The 19,000-nt window shown below is 31.7% G+C and overlaps 1 protein-coding gene across 1 annotated transcript; it reads right to left on the bottom strand.

Moving 5' to 3' along the window:
* Positions 1-6,592: 6,592 nt before the first annotated feature.
* Positions 6,593-18,949, bottom strand: LOC143045109 (thymidine kinase, cytosolic-like). The gene is made up of 7 exons (XM_076217421.1): positions 18,796-18,949; positions 14,642-14,673; positions 14,344-14,457; positions 12,371-12,464; positions 11,363-11,452; positions 10,539-10,658; positions 6,593-9,126 (listed from the first exon to the last, which is right to left on the bottom strand). The coding sequence occupies exons 1-7, from the start codon at positions 18,859-18,861 to the stop codon at positions 8,959-8,961; spliced, it is 684 nt and encodes a 227-aa protein (XP_076073536.1). The 5' UTR covers positions 18,862-18,949; the 3' UTR covers positions 6,593-8,958.
* Between the last annotated feature and the right edge of the window lie 51 nt (positions 18,950-19,000).

The following is a 19,000-nucleotide window of genomic DNA, read 5'->3' as shown; positions in this document are numbered from 1 at the left end:
CTATCACGTTGGCGTCTGCGTCGTCGTCGTCGTCCGGCGTCCGAATACTTTTAGTTTTCGCACTCTAACTTTAGTAAAAGTGAATAGAAATCTATGAAATTTTAACACAAGGTTTATGACCATAAAAGGAAGGTTGGTATTGATTTTGGGAGTTTTGGTCCCAACATTTTAGGAATAAGGGGCCAAAAAGGGCCCAAATAAGCATTTTCTTGGTTTTCGCACCATAACTTTAGTTTAAGTTAATAGAAATCTATGAAATTTTGACACAAGGTTTATGACCACAAAAGAAAGATTGGGATTGATTTTGGGAGTTTTGGTTTCAATAGTTTAGGAATAAGGGGCCAATAAAGGGCCCAAATAAGCATTTTTCTTGGTTTTTGCACAATAACCTTAGGTTAAGTAAATGGAAATCTATGAAATTTAAACACAATGTTTATGACCACAAAAGGAAGGTTGGTATTTATTTTGGGAGTTTAGGACCCAACAGATTAGGAATTAGGGGCCAAAAAGGGACCCAAATAAGCATTTTTCTTGGTTTTCGCACTATAATGTTAGTATAAGTAAATACAAATCTATGAAATTTAAACACAAGGCTTATGACCATAAAAGGAAGGTTGGTATTGATTTTGGGAGTTTTGGTCCCAACAGTTTAGGAAAAAGGGGCCCAAAGGGTCCAAAATTAAACTTTGTTTGATTTCATCAAAATTGAATAATTGGGGTTCTTTGATATGCCGAATCTAACTGTATATGTAGATTCTCAACTTTTGGTCCCGTTTTCAAATTGGTCTACATTAAGGTCCAAAGGGTCCAAAATTAAACTTAGTTTGATTTTGACAAAAAATGAATCGGTTGGGTTCTTTGATATGTTGAATCTAAAAATGTACTTAGATTCTTGATTATTGAAGTTTTTTTGGTCCAGTTTTCAAATTGGTCTACAATAAGGTCCAAAGGGTCCAAAATTAAACTTTGTTTGATTTCATCAAAAATTGAATCCTTGGGGTTCTTTGATATGCCAAATCTAACTGTGTATGTAGATTCTTCATTTTTGGTCCTGTTTTCAAATTTCAAATTCTACATTAAAGTCCAAAGGGTCCAAAATTAAACTAAGTTTGATTTTAACAAAAATTGAATTCTTGGGCCTCTTTGATATGCTGAATCTAAACATGTACTTAGATTTTTGATTATGGGCCCAGTTTTCAAGTTGGTCCAAATCAGGATCTAAAATTATTATATTAAGTATTGTGCAATAGCAAGTCTTTTCAATTGCACAGTATTGTGCAATGGCAAGAAATATCTAATTGCACAATATTGTGAAATAGCAAATTTTTTTTTAATTAGAGTTATCTTTCTTTGTCCAGAATAGTAAGCAAGAAATATCCTATTTGTGCAATAGCAAGAATTTTTTTTAATTGGAGTTATCTTTCTTTGTCCAGAATCAACTTAAATCTTTGTTATATACAATATACAATGTATATACACTTTTTACTACCAACTGATAAATTTAAATAATCTTTACCATTCAGTGATAACAAGCAGTTTTTTTACATCTTAATATTTTATGATGTATTTAAATGAGTAGTTATTGTTGCAAACTCCATTAGAAATTTGAATTGATATCAGTTTTGAAAAAGGGAAACGGGGATGTGAAAAAAAAGGGGGGGGGGGTAAATTTTTCTCATTTCAGATTTCATAAATAAAAAGAAAATTTCTTCAAACATTTTTTTGAGAGGATTAATATTCAACAGCATAGTGATTTGCTCAAAGGCAAAAAAAACCTTTTAAGTTCATTAGACCACATTCATTCTGTGTCAGAAACCTATGCTGTGTCAACTATTTAATTTTAGATTTAAAAAGTTTGAAGAAGAAATCTTTAATTGATTTGTAAAATCTTGGCATTTGTTTTGTGTAAAAAAAAAAACATGTAATGTCAAAAATTTGATCACAATCCAAATTCAGAGCTGTATCATGCTTGAATGTTTTGTCCATACTTGCCCCAACTGTTCAGGTTTCGACCTCTGCGGTCGTATAAAGCTGCGCCCTGCGGAGCACCTGGTTGTGTTTTGGTCTGTTTTTCTTATACTATATGCAATAGGTCTACTAAAATTGGTGTATAGAATGATTGTAAGGTGTACATGTCTAGCTGACAGGTGTCATCTAACCTTGACCTCATTTTCATAATTCAGTGGTCAAAGTTAACTTTTTTAGGTTTGGTCTATTTTTTTAATACTTTATGCATTAGGTCAACTATATTTGGTGTATGAAAATATTTTATGATCTGGGTCGTTTTCAAAAAATGTGGATATTTCAGTTGTGAAATAACAAAAAAAAAAATATTCAATTTTCAACTTTAATATATGAAATTGAATAGTTTAACAACAATACAACCTGAAATAAAAATATGCAATCTTAAATGCTACTACAAAAATATTTTAAAAAATAACATAGAAACAAGTATGGGACATATGTCAACTACATAACGGATTTAGTTTCGGTCCCTAATTTTTTTTTAATAATATTTACATTTTGCTTGATATATATTTCCATAAAAATCATCACACTTTTTTCAAAACAGTTAAACATGTTAAAATAACACTTTTTAGAAACATATTTTAAAGTGAATTTAATTCAGCATTGTCAACTACATAACGCTTTTTGTCAACTACATAACGATTCACTGCGTTATGTAGTTGACCGTTATGTAGATGACCTATTCGTGGTTTTTGGATGTTTTTCCTGACCCTAATACTACCAGATAAATGGTTTTTATTGAATTAGAGTCAGTATTATAGACTTTGAATGATTTATGTAAAACAAAATATGTATGCCAAAATTTATCAATGTTTTTGCCGTTACAAAGTTGACATAGAATAAAATTACGAAGTAATTTGTACTTACCAAAACTAATCTATAATGAAATTAATCAATGATGTCATCCTGTAACTTTAAGCACGTCATCAGAGGTTGAAGAGTAAGTAGAGAGCACTTCATTAGTTACAAGGGATATAATCAGTTGTTTATTGGCAACATTATTTCATTTGTGTTATGTAGTTGACATTTTTTTAAGTACGAAATGAAAAGTAAAAAAAAATGCTAATACAATCTAATAACTCCCTGTATTTGTGTATACATGCCTGCAGTGATACCTATATATTTATAATAACAAAAGAAAAATAATAATTTCCGCTGGGTATTAAAACCAGCATTTAAAAAAGACCAGTTTTTCAATTTCGTACAAGCAATTTTGGGGTTTTTGGACCCTTTGAAACCCACTGGAAGCAATTTCTGTAGCTAAATGTCATATTGAATTTGCTGGAACTTGTTACACACACCAAAAACTAAATTGTGTATCTAAAAATTGGATAAAAATATTTACACTTTTTTAGAAATATTGATTGTACAAGAAAATCCACATTTTTTGAAAAAGGCCCATCTATATGTCGGTTACGCAGGTTTTATTTGAACTTGACCTCATTTTCACAGTCCATTGCTAAGTTTTAAGTGTTTGTGTTTTGGTCTCATTTTCTTTATTTATAAACAGTAAGTCATATATATTTGTAATATTGAAGAATTGTTAGCTGTACATGTTTGCCTGGCATGGTTCAATATGTTCAATAAGGCATTGTTTACCAGGTGAGCGATTCAGGCTCTTGAGAGCCTCTTGTTTAAACTTTATTTGGCCTCAACCAGGTGTTATGAAGCTTTATATTCACAATTCTTATTACCATTATACACAGATCAAGTTTGAACTTGGCTGGCGTCACTTTTACAGTTCTCTAGTCTATTTATATCATTATATTCAAGCAGGTCATCTATGTCCAATGGACACATTCTCCACTGATTTTTATCTGGTTCTTACCTTTTTAAACAAGTGTGCACATGCTGAACTGTTTTCCTTCTTTTCCTGACCATCAAGTTTATGCTGATAGTCCTTTAATAATATAAAGCTATATATCAAAAATCACAAACTTAATATGATCCAAAAAAATTAGGTCAAGGTCATATAGACAAAACCAGAAATACATGTACACCTTGACCATCATTCTATACACCAAATAAAGTTAAAACTATTGCTTATAGTTGCAGGAACTTCTTAGGAAGAAAGATAAGAAGTTAGCAATATCCTTTAACTCTACTTTCCGCTATATAGATGACGTTCTTTCACTAAACAATTCAAAATTTGGTGACTATTTGGAACACATCTATCCCATCGAATTGGAGATAAAGGATACTACAGATACAGTTAAGTCAGCTTCATATCTTGACTTACATCTAGAAATTGACAATGAGGGTCGGTTGAAAACAAAACTTTACAACAAAAGAGATGATTTCAGCTTTCCAATTGTGAACTTTCCATTTCTAAGTAGCAACATTCCAGCAGCACCTGCATACAGGGTATATATCTCCCAATTGATACGATATTCCCGTGCTTGCATTTCCTATCATGATTTTCTTGATAGAGGGTTACTGCTCACAAGGAAGCTATTAAACCAATAGTTCCAAATGGTGAAGTTGAAATCATCCCTTCGTAAATTTTACGGACGCCATCACGAGTTGGTTGACCGTTATGGAATAACCGTTTCACAAATGATATCGGATATATATGTTCTTTACGTCGTAACTACATCCCCTTCCCTTTCATGAATGTGACCTACCGACTTAGACTATTTACCGGATTTGTAATCACATAAGCAACACGACGGGTGCCACATGTGGAGCAGGATCTGCTTACCCTTCCGGAGCACCTGAGATCACCCCTTGTTTTTAGTGGGGTTCGTGTTGTTTATTCTTTAGTTTTCTATGTTGTGTCATGTGTACTATTGTTTTTCTGTTTGTCTTTTTCATTTTTAGCCATTGAATTGTCAGTTTGTTTTAGATTTATGAGTTTGACTGTCCCTTTGGGATCTTTCGTCCCTCTTTTCTTAGAATTGAGCTTAACCAGATTTAGGTTAGTTGAACCATACAAGACATGTACATATTACAATCATTCCATGAACCAAATATATTTCTTATAGTTAAAGATTAAAAGACCAAAACATAAAAACTTGAGCAATGAACCGTAAAAATGAGGTGAAGGTAAAAATAAAACCTGCATGACTGACATCCTAAAATATTTCTATACACTAAATACAGTTGACCTATTGCATATAGTATCTATAATACTAAAATGACGAGGTCTAATTTGTCAGCTGTCATAAGGTAAAAACGGCAAATCAAAGAATTCAACTTTATATATAGCTAATATAGGACATTGGTGTTGATTAAAAATTACACCACTCCAGACCCTTTTGCAGTCCACATAATTAATATTGCCAATAATTAACAAGTTCCAGGTCGAATCCGATACCGATACCAATAGTATATTCACCTGTTACCTATTACCTTAACTGTACGTTCCGCATCTAACAGGCGCACCACCATACGGTGTATTTAGGATTTTGCTATATACAGGGGTCATAACCACAGGGTTGACACTACTAAATTCAACCATTGTCACATTGTTCCCTATTGTAGTATTTTAATCAGTATGACTTTCTAAGATGACAATACGAATACTAAAAATTTGGACTTAAATTAAGGCGTATTGGTAGTTTTCAATTTGTAAGCCGGCATGACGCAAAACAGCGAATCAAAGATCAAATAACTAATATAGGACAATGCTGTTGATTAAAAAATACTCCATTCCAGGCACTTTTGTTTTCCAAATAATTAATATTACCAATAATTGATAAGTTCAAGGTTGACGGGTTCAAACAGAAAGCTTTTTCAAAGCAGAGAAAACTGTGCATCTTATAATCGGCATGACTTTATCAGATAATACGCATAGTTCTATACTTTAATTAAGTCACGGACCCGCGATATCACGGGTGTGTTCTAATTAAAAAAAAAAAAAGACACAAAAACTCATCTAACCACTAAACCTCGAGTTCAAGGTCAGATGATACCTGGCAGTTTGACATGTGCAAGTTACAATCATTCCATACACAAAATATAGACCTATTGCTTATAGTATCCGAGATATTGACTTGACCACGAAAAATCAACCTTGTTAATTGATCCATCAAATGAGTTAGAGGTTAGATGAAAACTGTCCGACAGGTTTGAGGACTTTGCAAGGTAAGCACATACTAAATATAGTTATCCCATTACTAAAACTTTTTTTAAGAGGTCTCTGAACCATGAAAATTAGCTCAAAGGCGATGGACATATGACAGACAGAAACCTTATAACATAAGGCATCTCTATACAAAGTATGAATCTTCCAGGTCTTGCACTTTCTTAAATTTAAAGCTTTTAGGTAGATAGTTAAAGCTGCAGCCACAGGACTATGTCGAGGTTTCTGTGACGAGGTCATAGGCTTGACAAATATCTTTGTATAGTCACTTATCTACAGTTCAAGACTAGATTGTTCTTTAAACATGTTTTGGAAATACTTTGTTGTAGGTTGCTGTCACTAATTTTTTTATTCTGTGGTTTCATAAAATATTGATGCTTCTTAAATACTTTATGCATGTATGTACATAAATTCCTCCAATATATTTAAATCTGTGGTCCAATCAATCAGTATATAGTTCAATTAAATATAAGTCAATCATGATGTACAAATTTTATTGGCACTATTAAATATACAGACATGATGAAGTTCAAATATGAAATAAAACATAATTCAATACAAATGCGATAAAAAAAAATAATAAAAGAACTGAAAACCAATTTTCACATAAAACATGTAAAGTAGGGTATAAAAAGATGTGAAAATACAAACTGTTTGAGATGGATAAAATGATGTGAAACAAAAATGTTCACTAAAACAAATGACAAGAAATTAGTACTAAAATAGAAAAAAGAAAAATAGATTGATGAACTTTTAAATGCAATATGAGTTATGACTAATATAGTATTAAAATGCATGAAATACTTTAACAATGTTATTAGATGACTTTCAAATAATCACAGTACCTATTTCAAAATGATTTATGTATTTACCTCAGGTTAAGCAGTGTAACTCATTCACAAATTCACAAAAAAAAAAAACAACTGGAGATTGGTCTGTAACTTAGTCACTGCACAGAAGAAGGTTCAAAACTGGTCAGACAATGAATCATTTCTATTAAGCTTAGTTAATGGTGTGTATTGGCATCACATACATATCAAAATTATTCAATGGTATAACTATAATGGCAATATATACAATGAATAGCATAGACAAAAGTTTACACAAAGAACAAATGATGACTGTGTCAAAAAAGGTTCTCAAAGATAGACACTGATACATGTGTTCTTTATAAATATGACAAAACAGGTATCTTTGGCTATTAAATCAATTTGACAACTAGGTGATTTGTCTATAAAACTTTGATGAACAGTCTAAAAAAGCAATTGGTCAGACTTAGAGATCTTTTTTCAACATTACAAGTAGAAAATTAAAAGCTATAAATTATAGTATCACATCCATATTAACAATTTGCAAGGAAATTTATTTAGATAGCAACTCGCTGAACGAATATAGCATCATATGGCAATGATGCAAAGAAAACTTTATGAAACTGAAAGTTATTTACTTCCCTGATTTAGAGGGTAACTGGAAATGGTTAAAATTGAGAATGGAAATGGGGAATGTACCAAAGAGACAACAACCCGTCCATAGAAAAAAACAACAGCAGAAGGTCACCAATTCTTTTATCAAATGACTTCTATGAAGGTATAAGATACTAGAGGTTGAAATAAGAGCAATTGTCTACTAAGGCACATAAGGTGGTTTATGAACATAACAAATCGTATCCCTGAGTATAATATGCTAATCTAATGTGAAGTATTGCTGTCACCATACAAGTGAAGTGCACTATAATTTTGTATTGTTACAATATGCTATTCTAATATGAAGTAATGCATTTATATGCAATATCTAAATTAAGCATCGCAACTAACGGTCACTCTGGAAATAACATATGATACAATAAATTTGTTTCTAAATGCATTTTGTTTCTAGCTGCCATGAATTCTTTTCTTTTACAAAATATTGTTATACAAAAAATATGTGAACTCACAGAAGTAAAAAAAAATAGTTAAATCAGAAAAAAAAATAACTATTAGACAAAATGTAATACCAAATCAAGAATAAAATAAATTCTTTTTAAAACTTGTATCATTAACAACTTCTTTTCAACAATAAATGCATAAACTTTCATAATTTATAAACGAGTTGTCAGTATTTGCACATGATAAAATATTAGAGACATTTCTCACTCAAAATATTTCAATTAGAAAAATCTAATACTCTAAATATTCAACACAAAATTATTAATAACCTCAAATTATTAATTAATATTAATATAAGAGTGATTTTTTTTTATCAATACTTTGATGTTACTTTCATTCATGCGTATTGAATTTTATTGCTTTCTGTATGTTAAAAAGAAAACTTAAAATGCACATGATATTTTGGTTAATGACAACTGGAAAATGCTACAGTAAATACAAAATATTACAATTAAAATGCATGGTAAAAAGAGAAATAACAATTGATTCAAATTGTAATTTGATATTGGTCCACAATGAAACTATAGGTTAATAATATCTCCTTTGCATATAATATTAAATAAATTAAATACTAGTAAAAATTGATAGCTTAACCTCCAAATCACCAGGTTTTTCAATAAATAATTGAATGCTTCAACATAGTTATATTGTTTTAAGGTTGATCCAAAAAATCATTTAATTCAGATAACATAACAAACAGGTCAAAATGGGAAAAAATCCATAAACAAGTCTTTTTGCAAGTAAACAAATTTGAAATCAGCTGAATTAAAAAATATTAGGAGTCTATTCAAAATAAAAAACTAATTGTATAAAAAGAATTCAAATTCGGTTACAAAGTAAATTTTTTTTCTTCTCAACCTTAAATTATTCACCCTGGAATAGAGATCATGGAGTATCATATGAGTAAACTCACAACAAACACTAACAATTTTTAACAGGAGAATTGAACAACTGTCTGTTGGCCATTGTTTTTGATTCTTTCATGCTGTTAAATGGAGGTGTTTCATGTTTTCTTGGTGACTTCAATGGTGATTTAAAGCAGGATCTACAAACAGCAAGGTATTTGTCTGCGCCTCCAATTATTTCAACCTGTGGAAGAAAAAGAAAAGAATTATTTTTACATAAAATCAAACAAAAAAAACAGGTAATTGGATATTATAATGAAAGTTGCTGCTGTAAACTAAGATAACAATCACTAGAAATAGGGCAATTGAAGTCTGCAGTCTTTGTTTCTTTTTATAGAAAAGATGTATAAGAAATAACTTTCAGTAACAAAGTTACATTGAGCATATAGATTATAGAGGAAGATCTGAGCATGCTCAAAGCTTTATAAGTAGGCTTTTCTTAGCAGTTCTTGTAACACCAATGATCATGTTTCATTTATATATAACTACATCCTATTGTTTTTGTTTACATGTTACAAAATGGCAGTTGAAGTACAGATCAGTATTTGTATGCATGACCTGCCAACATGAAATTTTGTTTAACCCTTTCACTGCCCAGACAGAAGCTACTCGAGACGATGGCTTCCCTGGCTACTATTACTCAAGTGGGAGATCTTCATAATAAATGTCAATAAAAACTTGTCTGTCTGCCCAGAATTTTCTTCCACAATTCTTTCAAAAAAAATGTTCCCTAATTTCAAAATCTCGTGAATTCCGTAAATTTCCTCTGATTTTGACACGGTTTTCAACAAACGGAAGCGCCATGTTTACACTTTCATCCGGGTTTTCAACAAAGAAGGATAACTCATGTTTGCACTGTTTTGAGCAGGAAATATAAAAGAGGTATTCCGATCACAGTAAAATGGGTCTCATCGTCAGCTGTCTGAAGCATGAATCCCTGTAAAGCAGGACTCATCAGCGAAAGGGTTAAAGGCTTGAATCTTAGGCCTAAAATAAAATATTGTTTGTTTCCCCAATCCTAACTGACCCTGCAAAAATGGTCTGACTCGTACAATTTTATTGTCAAAACTAAGCCAAATATTATTTTATTCATTACTGATTTTCAGGCTTGCTGGAACAACTGATATTGTTCCAGCTTTTTGGAAAAAAATAAAATTATTTCCCTACCTACCTACCCACACCTGGTTTGGCAGGGTTGGGCTTGGAGAAACAAACAATATATTAATTTAGGCCTTACCACCAATGTACAATTCAACCTATTCTCAAACTTTTGAGATAGCCTTCAAAGCATTTTGTGAAATCAAATCCATTCTAAAGATTTTTTAAACAGATAGTGAATTTTATTTGAAGGTGGATAGTATTCATTGCGAGTAGTAGTGCTGTCCTATAGGGAGATACATGTACCTCAATATATTGAATTTTGTGAAAATTGTAGAACATCTTTTTATTTTCTTAAATATTATTATTGTTGATGGTTGTTTGCTTTACATCAACTGACAAGTGACAAATTATACAGGCATATTCTTTTATGAAACCATTTTTTTGGGGGTTAATATCAGTATTTTGGTTAGGATTTTTTGTAAATTTTCTACTTACAGCAGTTTCTTGGCCTTTCCTCTTTGTAAAAGACCCTTCATTATTGCAACCCATACAAACAGAAGTCAACTTGATAACATTCTCTGCTAAAGGTACTAAATTTAAGATGTTTCCAAATCCCTAAAAATAAAACACAGGTTTATAGGAAAATTGATATAAATCTAGCAAATATACATATTCATTTCATACATTTCCCATATTGTTGTCAATACAACATAATAATAAGGCATTTCTAAACAATTTTGAAAGAATTAGACACAATTCCTCTGTGAGTCTTATTAGATTCTGAACATCATTCTAATAGCAAGGAAAAAAACACATCAACTTACATGTATTTTCTCACCAAAACTCATTTTGATGAGAATAAAAATATTTTATACAGCTGATTTGTAAAAGAGAAGCTATGTTTCTTTTTTTCATGCCCCTGTCCAAGTGGAGGGGCAAAAGTTTTACCCTTGTCCCTCTTTACATCAATCCATCCCAAATTGGTTTCAATTCTCTAACTTTAGTGTGCCTCAACGAAATGTTATGAAACTGATACAAAATGCTCGTTACCACAATTCACAGATCAAGTTAGAATTTTGGTGGCCTCAGGGTTATGCCTTTAAAAATGGAAAAATTGCTAAATTTTCATTTAACTTTAGTTTTGCCTCAACCAATTTGATATGACTTATACACAATCCTTATTACCATAAAATTAGATCAAGTACAAATAGCGTCACTTTTAGTTCTTGAGTTATGACCCTTTATAACGTTATATGCTAGCAGAGGCATCATCTGTGTACCATGGGCACATTCCCCATTTTTTAGTTTCTGATACTGACCTTCTTCTGAAAAGTTCCATCTAATGCTGCTACTATAACAGTTTTACCTCTCTCTGCCATCTCATCACTGAAACTCACAACATCTGGGAACTGCAAATAACAGAAATGTCAATGCCAGTGTTCATATAAAGCATCACTACAATGGCTGTTGAGTAAAATTATTCAGAAAAGAATACATTTCAAGATATTGATTATTGAAACATGTGTTTAAACTCGTTTAAAAGAATTTCAAGATTTTTTTCAGAGATATTCAAGAGTTGTTCAAACTTTTTTGGTTTTATTTGTATATTTTTTTATATAGCACATACCAATGAAATATGGAGCTGACTAGTGAACTGTTATAATATCAATCATCTCATAAATCACTGAGAAAAATATATATCAATTATAGATTATCATTAGCCATTTCAATGAGATTGATTTTCTCGCTTGAGGTGGTACGGCGAAAGGGAGAAAAGCAATCGAGTTGAGATGACCAATGATAATCTGTTTATTTTTATTTTACCTATGACGAAGTTGTTAATTTCATTGACAACTGATGTGCACCCTTAGTTTCTAGCGATAATTTTCATATCACTCTACTATGCTGAGAAAGGAAATTATCTATTAGTAAGATCAAAGAATTTTTTTGGTAAAATAGCAATAATTTAAGTTATCAATAATCAGACAACCTGATAATCGGTACAAATCACTGTGGGAAATATTCAACAAGAATGTGCAGCTGAGTTGGAATTGGTACAATGTATGTGTCTTTTGTTGGGAGAATTATAATTTAAGCTCTCTGCACTTTCAAAGAAAATAGTCAAATGAATGATTCAGTTACCATGCCTTAGAAAGCATGAAAATGTGTCCATTTCGGGAAAATACATATTTTCCTGTGGTTATGTCCTCTGGAGATATAAATTTTCTTGTGTAAACTTATCTTTCTATGGCGAAGGAAATAAAAGTAATTGCCACTTCTGCTGGAAGTGAATTTAGGCTTAAAGATTAACTCGTCACTATACTTACAAACTGTCCTTCATCCACACCAATAACTTCAAAGTTCTCAGCCATAACTAAAACGTCATCTAACTTTTCTGCTGGTACTGCAGGCAATGTTTGTCTATAAAATAACCAAAAAAAAAGATAAACAAATTCATTCTGAAACATTTTGATATCGTTCTGTGAATTATTTTAAATTTTAATATTATTCTCATAATTGCTTCTAATTTGGGACTATAATTTGCACATTTAAGGATTATGGTCTGCAATCCTTATTTTGTTTCTGATCTTGAAGTAACAGTCAAGAATAAAACCACAATCTGATCACAGGAAACCATGCCGATGATTTTATATACTTTATATATACACATGGAAGTATTGCAACACCTTGATTTTTTAAAACTTGAAAAATCAACCTCTTTTTTAGGATGAAATATAATAAAATATTTGTATAATATTATTGAAACATAGTTTATGATAACATTGGCATTGAAACGAACAAAAAATGTTTAAAAAAAAAAAAAATTTCTAACCACAATATTAATAACAAAATGAAGTGTTTTTTGTACAAAAAAATGCATTTTACAACTTTTACTGTAGTCGAACTTTACAATGTCAGACATTTCAAAATTAATCTTCAGATGACTGTTCACATCATGGTTGATCGTTATACGCCAAAGAATTAGTACTTTCTGCGCAGCCTCCATTCAAACGGATAACCTCATCTTAACGTCTTCTGATTCCTGCCAAAAATCGACTAATTTGTTGCTAAGGTAGCAGCAACCATTTCTGATAAAGGGCATTGTTTATTTCATGATGTGTTTGAACTGGGGTTTCCTTTCGTGCACTTTCCGCCCAATAGTGTCCCATATATGCTCGATATGGTTCAAATCCGGGCTACGATCGGGCCAAGGAAGATGAACCGAATTCCAATGGAACAATGGATCTTCCTTCACGATGCTTATTTCCAACTTTAGCGAGCTCTGCACTACATTGGATACGGAAAACTGTGTGTCTGTTCGTGAGCAAATGTCTCCGAAATGGTCTTATCGCACGATAACCAGTAGCGATGAGTCGATCTCGAACAGTTCTTGTTAAAAGGCTCCTGTATGCCAACCACTCTCTTTTTAGGATTGTATTGTATGCAATGGGTTTCCTTCTGACCAACCTTCATTATGCTTGATTTTCCCTAGCAAAAGGTTTAGGGGGTCTTCTTTATCACGGAAGGTCTTTAAAATCGTTTAGTGCCTGATTTTTATTCTCAAAACGACTTATAGTGGAATGGTGATGACCAACAATACGTGCAGTTGTTACAGCGACATCCCTGCTTCTCTCATGCTGATAATCTGCCATCTTGCTGCAGTTTAGAGTTGTCGAGGACCCATTACAAGGTGTCAATTACATAACTTTAAAAACTTGGTTATTTAAAGTGTTGAAAACAATGAGGATAAAAACAGCTGTTTTGCTGTTTACAGGTACAGAAGCTACATGTGCAGATAAAAACTTATCGAGTCAATATTTATTGATTAAACTCAGGTGATACTTAAATAATGTTTAAGTTGTTCTATTTTACCAAATTATATCACAAAAAAATAAAAAGTGTTTTTTTAATTTCAATTTTAATTTGGTGTTGCAATACTTTTTTCAATGTGTATATATAATTTACATCATAATAAACATGCGTACTAAGTTTCTAGTTTATGCAACCACATATTCTTATGGTAAACTAGTTTTTTTTTTATCATTATCTTCATTGTTAAAATTATAAACCATATGTATTCATCCATTTATAGAAAGACTACCATCTCAGGATTAAATAATTGATTTTCCTATGTTGTTTTATTTTGGTACTTTTAACCATTTAAAATTGAATTACCAATTTAAATATTCTACATTCAGTGTGATCTTATTTTGTCTTTGTAAACACAGTTTATTCTACTTGCCAAGTAAATGTGCAAGATTTCCTCAACTTACCTAGGTAAAAGATTTACTAAACTTACTTGTCATGTGTAGCTATGCCTTCTTTGTCATATCTGTCATCTTTTGAGTATTTTATTACCAAACATTTATAATTGGCTATCTGGTATCTTTTCATTCTTCTCATCAATTCTGTCCTAAATATGCAAACGAAATATACCTGTTATAAAGTTCATTGTATCATAATGGATAATTTTTGTAAAATTATGTGAATTGACTAAAGTTGTTCAACTTTTTTTAAATTAAAATTAAAGTCATTTTGTATTTCTAATGGGCTACTAAAAAGTTATACATACATTGTACTTAAAAATTTCTACTTACGTTTTGCCAGAAAACATAGGACCGAATATCACCTGGAAAACAATAAAACAGGCTTTTAAATGTTGCACTATTAATGTATTTTCATGCTAATGAACTAAAAATCACCCTAGACAAATTAAATCAGTACTGCAGATGACACCTTTCCAAATCAGTATCAAGGATAAGAAGATGTATAAAATATACACGAATGAGTTATCAGTTACTGTACAAAGTTTCAATTGAGGAAAGTAAGATTTAAAATTTATTTCTAAGTATTTTTTTGTCTTTAGCAAACAAACAAAAATATTTGAAGAGAAATTTCTTAATTGAATCTGACAGATAGCTATATATATATAGTCATGAAAATAATTTGTTGGTTTATTATAAACTTCTACGCTACAGTCGACAGTACAGACCAGTCTTTATATATTGAAAATATTCTATTAGATAAATGTGACAGTGTTCTCCCCAGGCCATTTTAGCGCCGCGATTTTCAGCGCTATTTCAATTTCCCGCTGTCCTATTGCACTGACCGCGTCGCTATATTTTTTTTCGTATTTTTTAAAATTTCCCGCTTATTTTTCTTTTCGGATCACGTGATTGACTGGTTAACGATTTTTGAAAGAATTATTTCCGTTGTATTAAAGTAACTCCGCGGGACCAGTCTAATAAATTTTACAAAATGGCGTCGTTGAGAGATCAAAATAAACAAAGATTTCAACCTTGACATCTATTTAATGAATATATAGAGGCATATATGAATGAAATGAGAAGCAATAAATTGACCGCATTTCCCAACGACATTCACAAACTTGTTTAACGAACTTTGAACAAACACTGATTTTAAGAACGATCAAATTGGCTTCAATGAGCTAGTCTTTGAATTGAAGTATAATTATCACCCAATCGAACTAATACCTGTTTAATCAGCAATTCTACAGTAATGAATTTTACCCTTTGAAAACAATTAAGAGGATATGATTAGAAAAACAAACCCCAAGCTGATACTAGACTTGAGAAATTCACTTTCTCGATGTCCAGCTTGGGTGAAGCCAAGTTAAACGTCGTAAGGTTAACAGAACACTGCTACATTTTTTCGCTTTATAAAGATGCCGAAACGTATGAAAGGAATGGACAGTGCTAACAGAGACATATAATGCATGTCTCGGGTGCTGAAAAGTTCATTTCTAAATTATATAAGGGAAGTTTTACCCCCTTCTCTGACAACGTTGTCTCGACCATTTTTGAACCATCTACGATTATATCATTACTTTTTTTGCGTTTACAACCGAACTGTCGAACCTGTATTGCTTGAAAGAAGCATCCCTGTTATCTAGGGATTCATTATAAGCCCGTATTTTACGATTACTTGACCATACATGGCTCTTTTTCAAATGGATAAGGGAATAAAACAAAACGAAAATTTTGTGTAAATATATATAAAATATCGATATTTGTCAACCAATCATCAATATATCTTAATTAAATATTGCTTTAAATTTAATGTAAACAGAGGATGGCTTGGATAAGGAATAGTATTTAATGCTAAAAAAAAAAGACACAGGTGTAAACAGGAAGTTATGTCAGCCAGTAAGGGAGATAATTTGGGAGGGAAAGACCTAAAAGGAAGTACACCACTAATTCATGGTCCCATTGCTTTCTATGTTAAATTCCTCCGTTTCAAGCAGGCACACCTCTTTTATTTTAAGTTCAAATAAAGTGGCAATCATTGCATTTCAAAGCAACACTTTATGGTGTCTTGTACTGAAAAAATCAACATACCTTACATTGCATATAAGAAAGAACTGGTTCCCGGAACTTCAGATGTACCAAAACAGGTACTTCAGATCTGACAAACAGACAAAATGTACCCTCTTTTTAAAATTTGGTGCAGTTTTTTTACTATTCAAAATTAAAAGTCCAAAAGTGTTTTACAATGATCACCAGTCCTTCAGCTTTCATTTGATACCAAAAATACCTAAATATTCTACATATTTTGAAAGTTACACTCATGCGTAGGAACTATTTTGTGTTAAATATGTACTACTTTCTGGTATGTGCTTTCTGGCCGGGCCTGAATTAGTGGTGTTACACCAAAAGAAGTATTGTCAAATCTTGAAAAACTTATCTGGTGGCATGTATTCAAATGTTTATAAAATTATCAAACAAAACCTTTAAAGGTGGTAGTTGTTTCAATTGGCATACATAATGTATTTGATTGGTAATTCACCTTTGAAATAAAAAAATCTCTTTAAAATATTTTTAAAGGATTTCTTTCATATTCATAATTGGAATATTTTAGCCTTTTTTTCATTTCTTCCTTTGAAATACTATACTAATTTTTATTGAAATGTTGTACTTTGCTAGAAATGTAAATAAAAGTAAATGTAAAAAATACCAATCTTGTCATTAAAAACTTTCTCACAGAAGCTGACAATGACTTTATTGTTGGTCCTACATGTTCTGCAACATCACCTGTTAGTGATAAGAAATCTTCACATCTAGGCAGTCTGGTATAAACCCACCATGGAAAAGACTTCTCCTTGGGTTTTATAGACAGATAATATGAGGATTATATGTATTTATAATGGAGACAAAAAGACTTTTCTTCTATCATGTCTATATCCAGGCAATAACATTAGCAAACAAAGGGGTAACTTCCATGAGCATGATGAGGACATCATTACAAGAGAAAACATCAATAGCATTATATAAGAAAAACACATAACAAATCAATTACAAACCAACAGCGCACCGCGACAAAGTTACTGAGAATTGTCGAACATCACGCGCTTACCACAGCGCTATCCAAAAATCCTGGGGAGAACACTGTGTGAATTTCTTTTCCCTTGACGTTGTTAAAATATAAAAGGACTATTCATTTCTTAGACAGGTGCCACATGTGGAGCAGGATCTACTTACCCTCCTGGAGCACCTGAGATCACCCCCAGTTTTTGTTGGGGTCGTGTTGCTCAGTCTTTAGTTTTCTATGTTGTTTCTTGTGTACTACTATTTGTCTGTTTGTCTTTTTCATTTTATATAGCAAGGTGTTGTCAGTTAATTTTCGATTAATGAGTTTGACTGTTCCTCTGGTATCTTCTTTCCCCCTCTTAGATAAATGCATTTTTTTCAGGAATTAATTGAATGGATAGTCGCTCATAATGTAATGGAAAGTATGAATGCCTGTAACCATCAGGCCGTCTTTTTCAGCTATTGTTATTAAAGTGTTAAACTGGTTAAAATTTTACCTTGATTCATCAAAATATCCTTATCATGATTCGTCAGAGCCTGAGTGGTCTCAAATATTTGTCATTACCGTTATTTTTGGAATAATTAATGTCATTCATTAACATGAATTGGGTTTTTATCGTCAAAAAGAAAGATCATTTTATCGTCATGCACCAAAAAAAACATCGTCATTTAGCCCAAATTCTCACTGTTATTCATCATGAAGATCCCCCCATACACCTTTTCGCTAATCCCGGCTGACCTGGCCGCTTGAACTTTTGACGCATACAACAATCACTTTTCCATTGTGGCATCAGATATTTAGTTTTATAACGTCAAAATTTTAAGGGAACCTGTGTGATATCCAGTAATGGTGGACAAATAGCGATTAGGTGTATCACAAACCTCATATTATGGAAGGAGTTGATTTAGCCCTAACCTATTTATATAAATAATATCATAAATTAATAATGCCAAATAAAAATATGTGTGGTTCCAGTTACCCTACCTTCCCTACTTTTTCGTCTTAAAAATAGCCTACCTTAAAGATAATTTTATTATCATTTTTCATAAAGCACTGTTAAAGTCAGAATGTTGCTCCCATAGACTCAATGTAAAAAAAAACATAAAATTAAAAAAAATCCCTACCTACATGTACCTACCCTAACTTTTTTTTTAGATGTAACTGGAAGTTGGAACCACACATACTTTTTTATTTGGCCTAAATCAAATCAAAGTCAGTGACTAGGTCACTAGCAAATGCCATATAAAACTTAGTTACTGTTAGGGAAATGTGTAGTGGTGAACATGCAGAAGTGGGACAAAACATGAATGTGGCGTCGATTATGAGTTTTGTCTTTGTTTTCAAAAGTTGCAAAACGTAAACACTCACAAACAGATAAAACTTCAAAAAAAGAGTCTAACATCACAAAAAGTAGCATATTCACCTGTATTTGACCTCTCGGTGACTTGTTGAGTCTTGGAGAATTAAATATATGCCCAGTGGAACACATTTTCTAGCTTTTCTGGGAAAAAAATGTTGCGTATAGTTGAATTTGCCGCGAGTTAGCAAGCTTAAAATTGCCTCCAAAAATGACGTCACCAGTGTTTATATTTAATTTGTTCATGTTTTTTTTTTATTGCTATCTATAA

The sequence above is a fragment of the Mytilus galloprovincialis genome, chromosome 9 (genome assembly GCF_965363235.1).
Source record: "Mytilus galloprovincialis chromosome 9, xbMytGall1.hap1.1, whole genome shotgun sequence".
Classification (NCBI taxonomy): Eukaryota; Metazoa; Mollusca; class Bivalvia; order Mytilida; family Mytilidae; genus Mytilus; species Mytilus galloprovincialis.
Note: the sequence above shows the minus strand (reverse complement) of the source record. Positions and strands in the feature narration are given on the sequence as shown.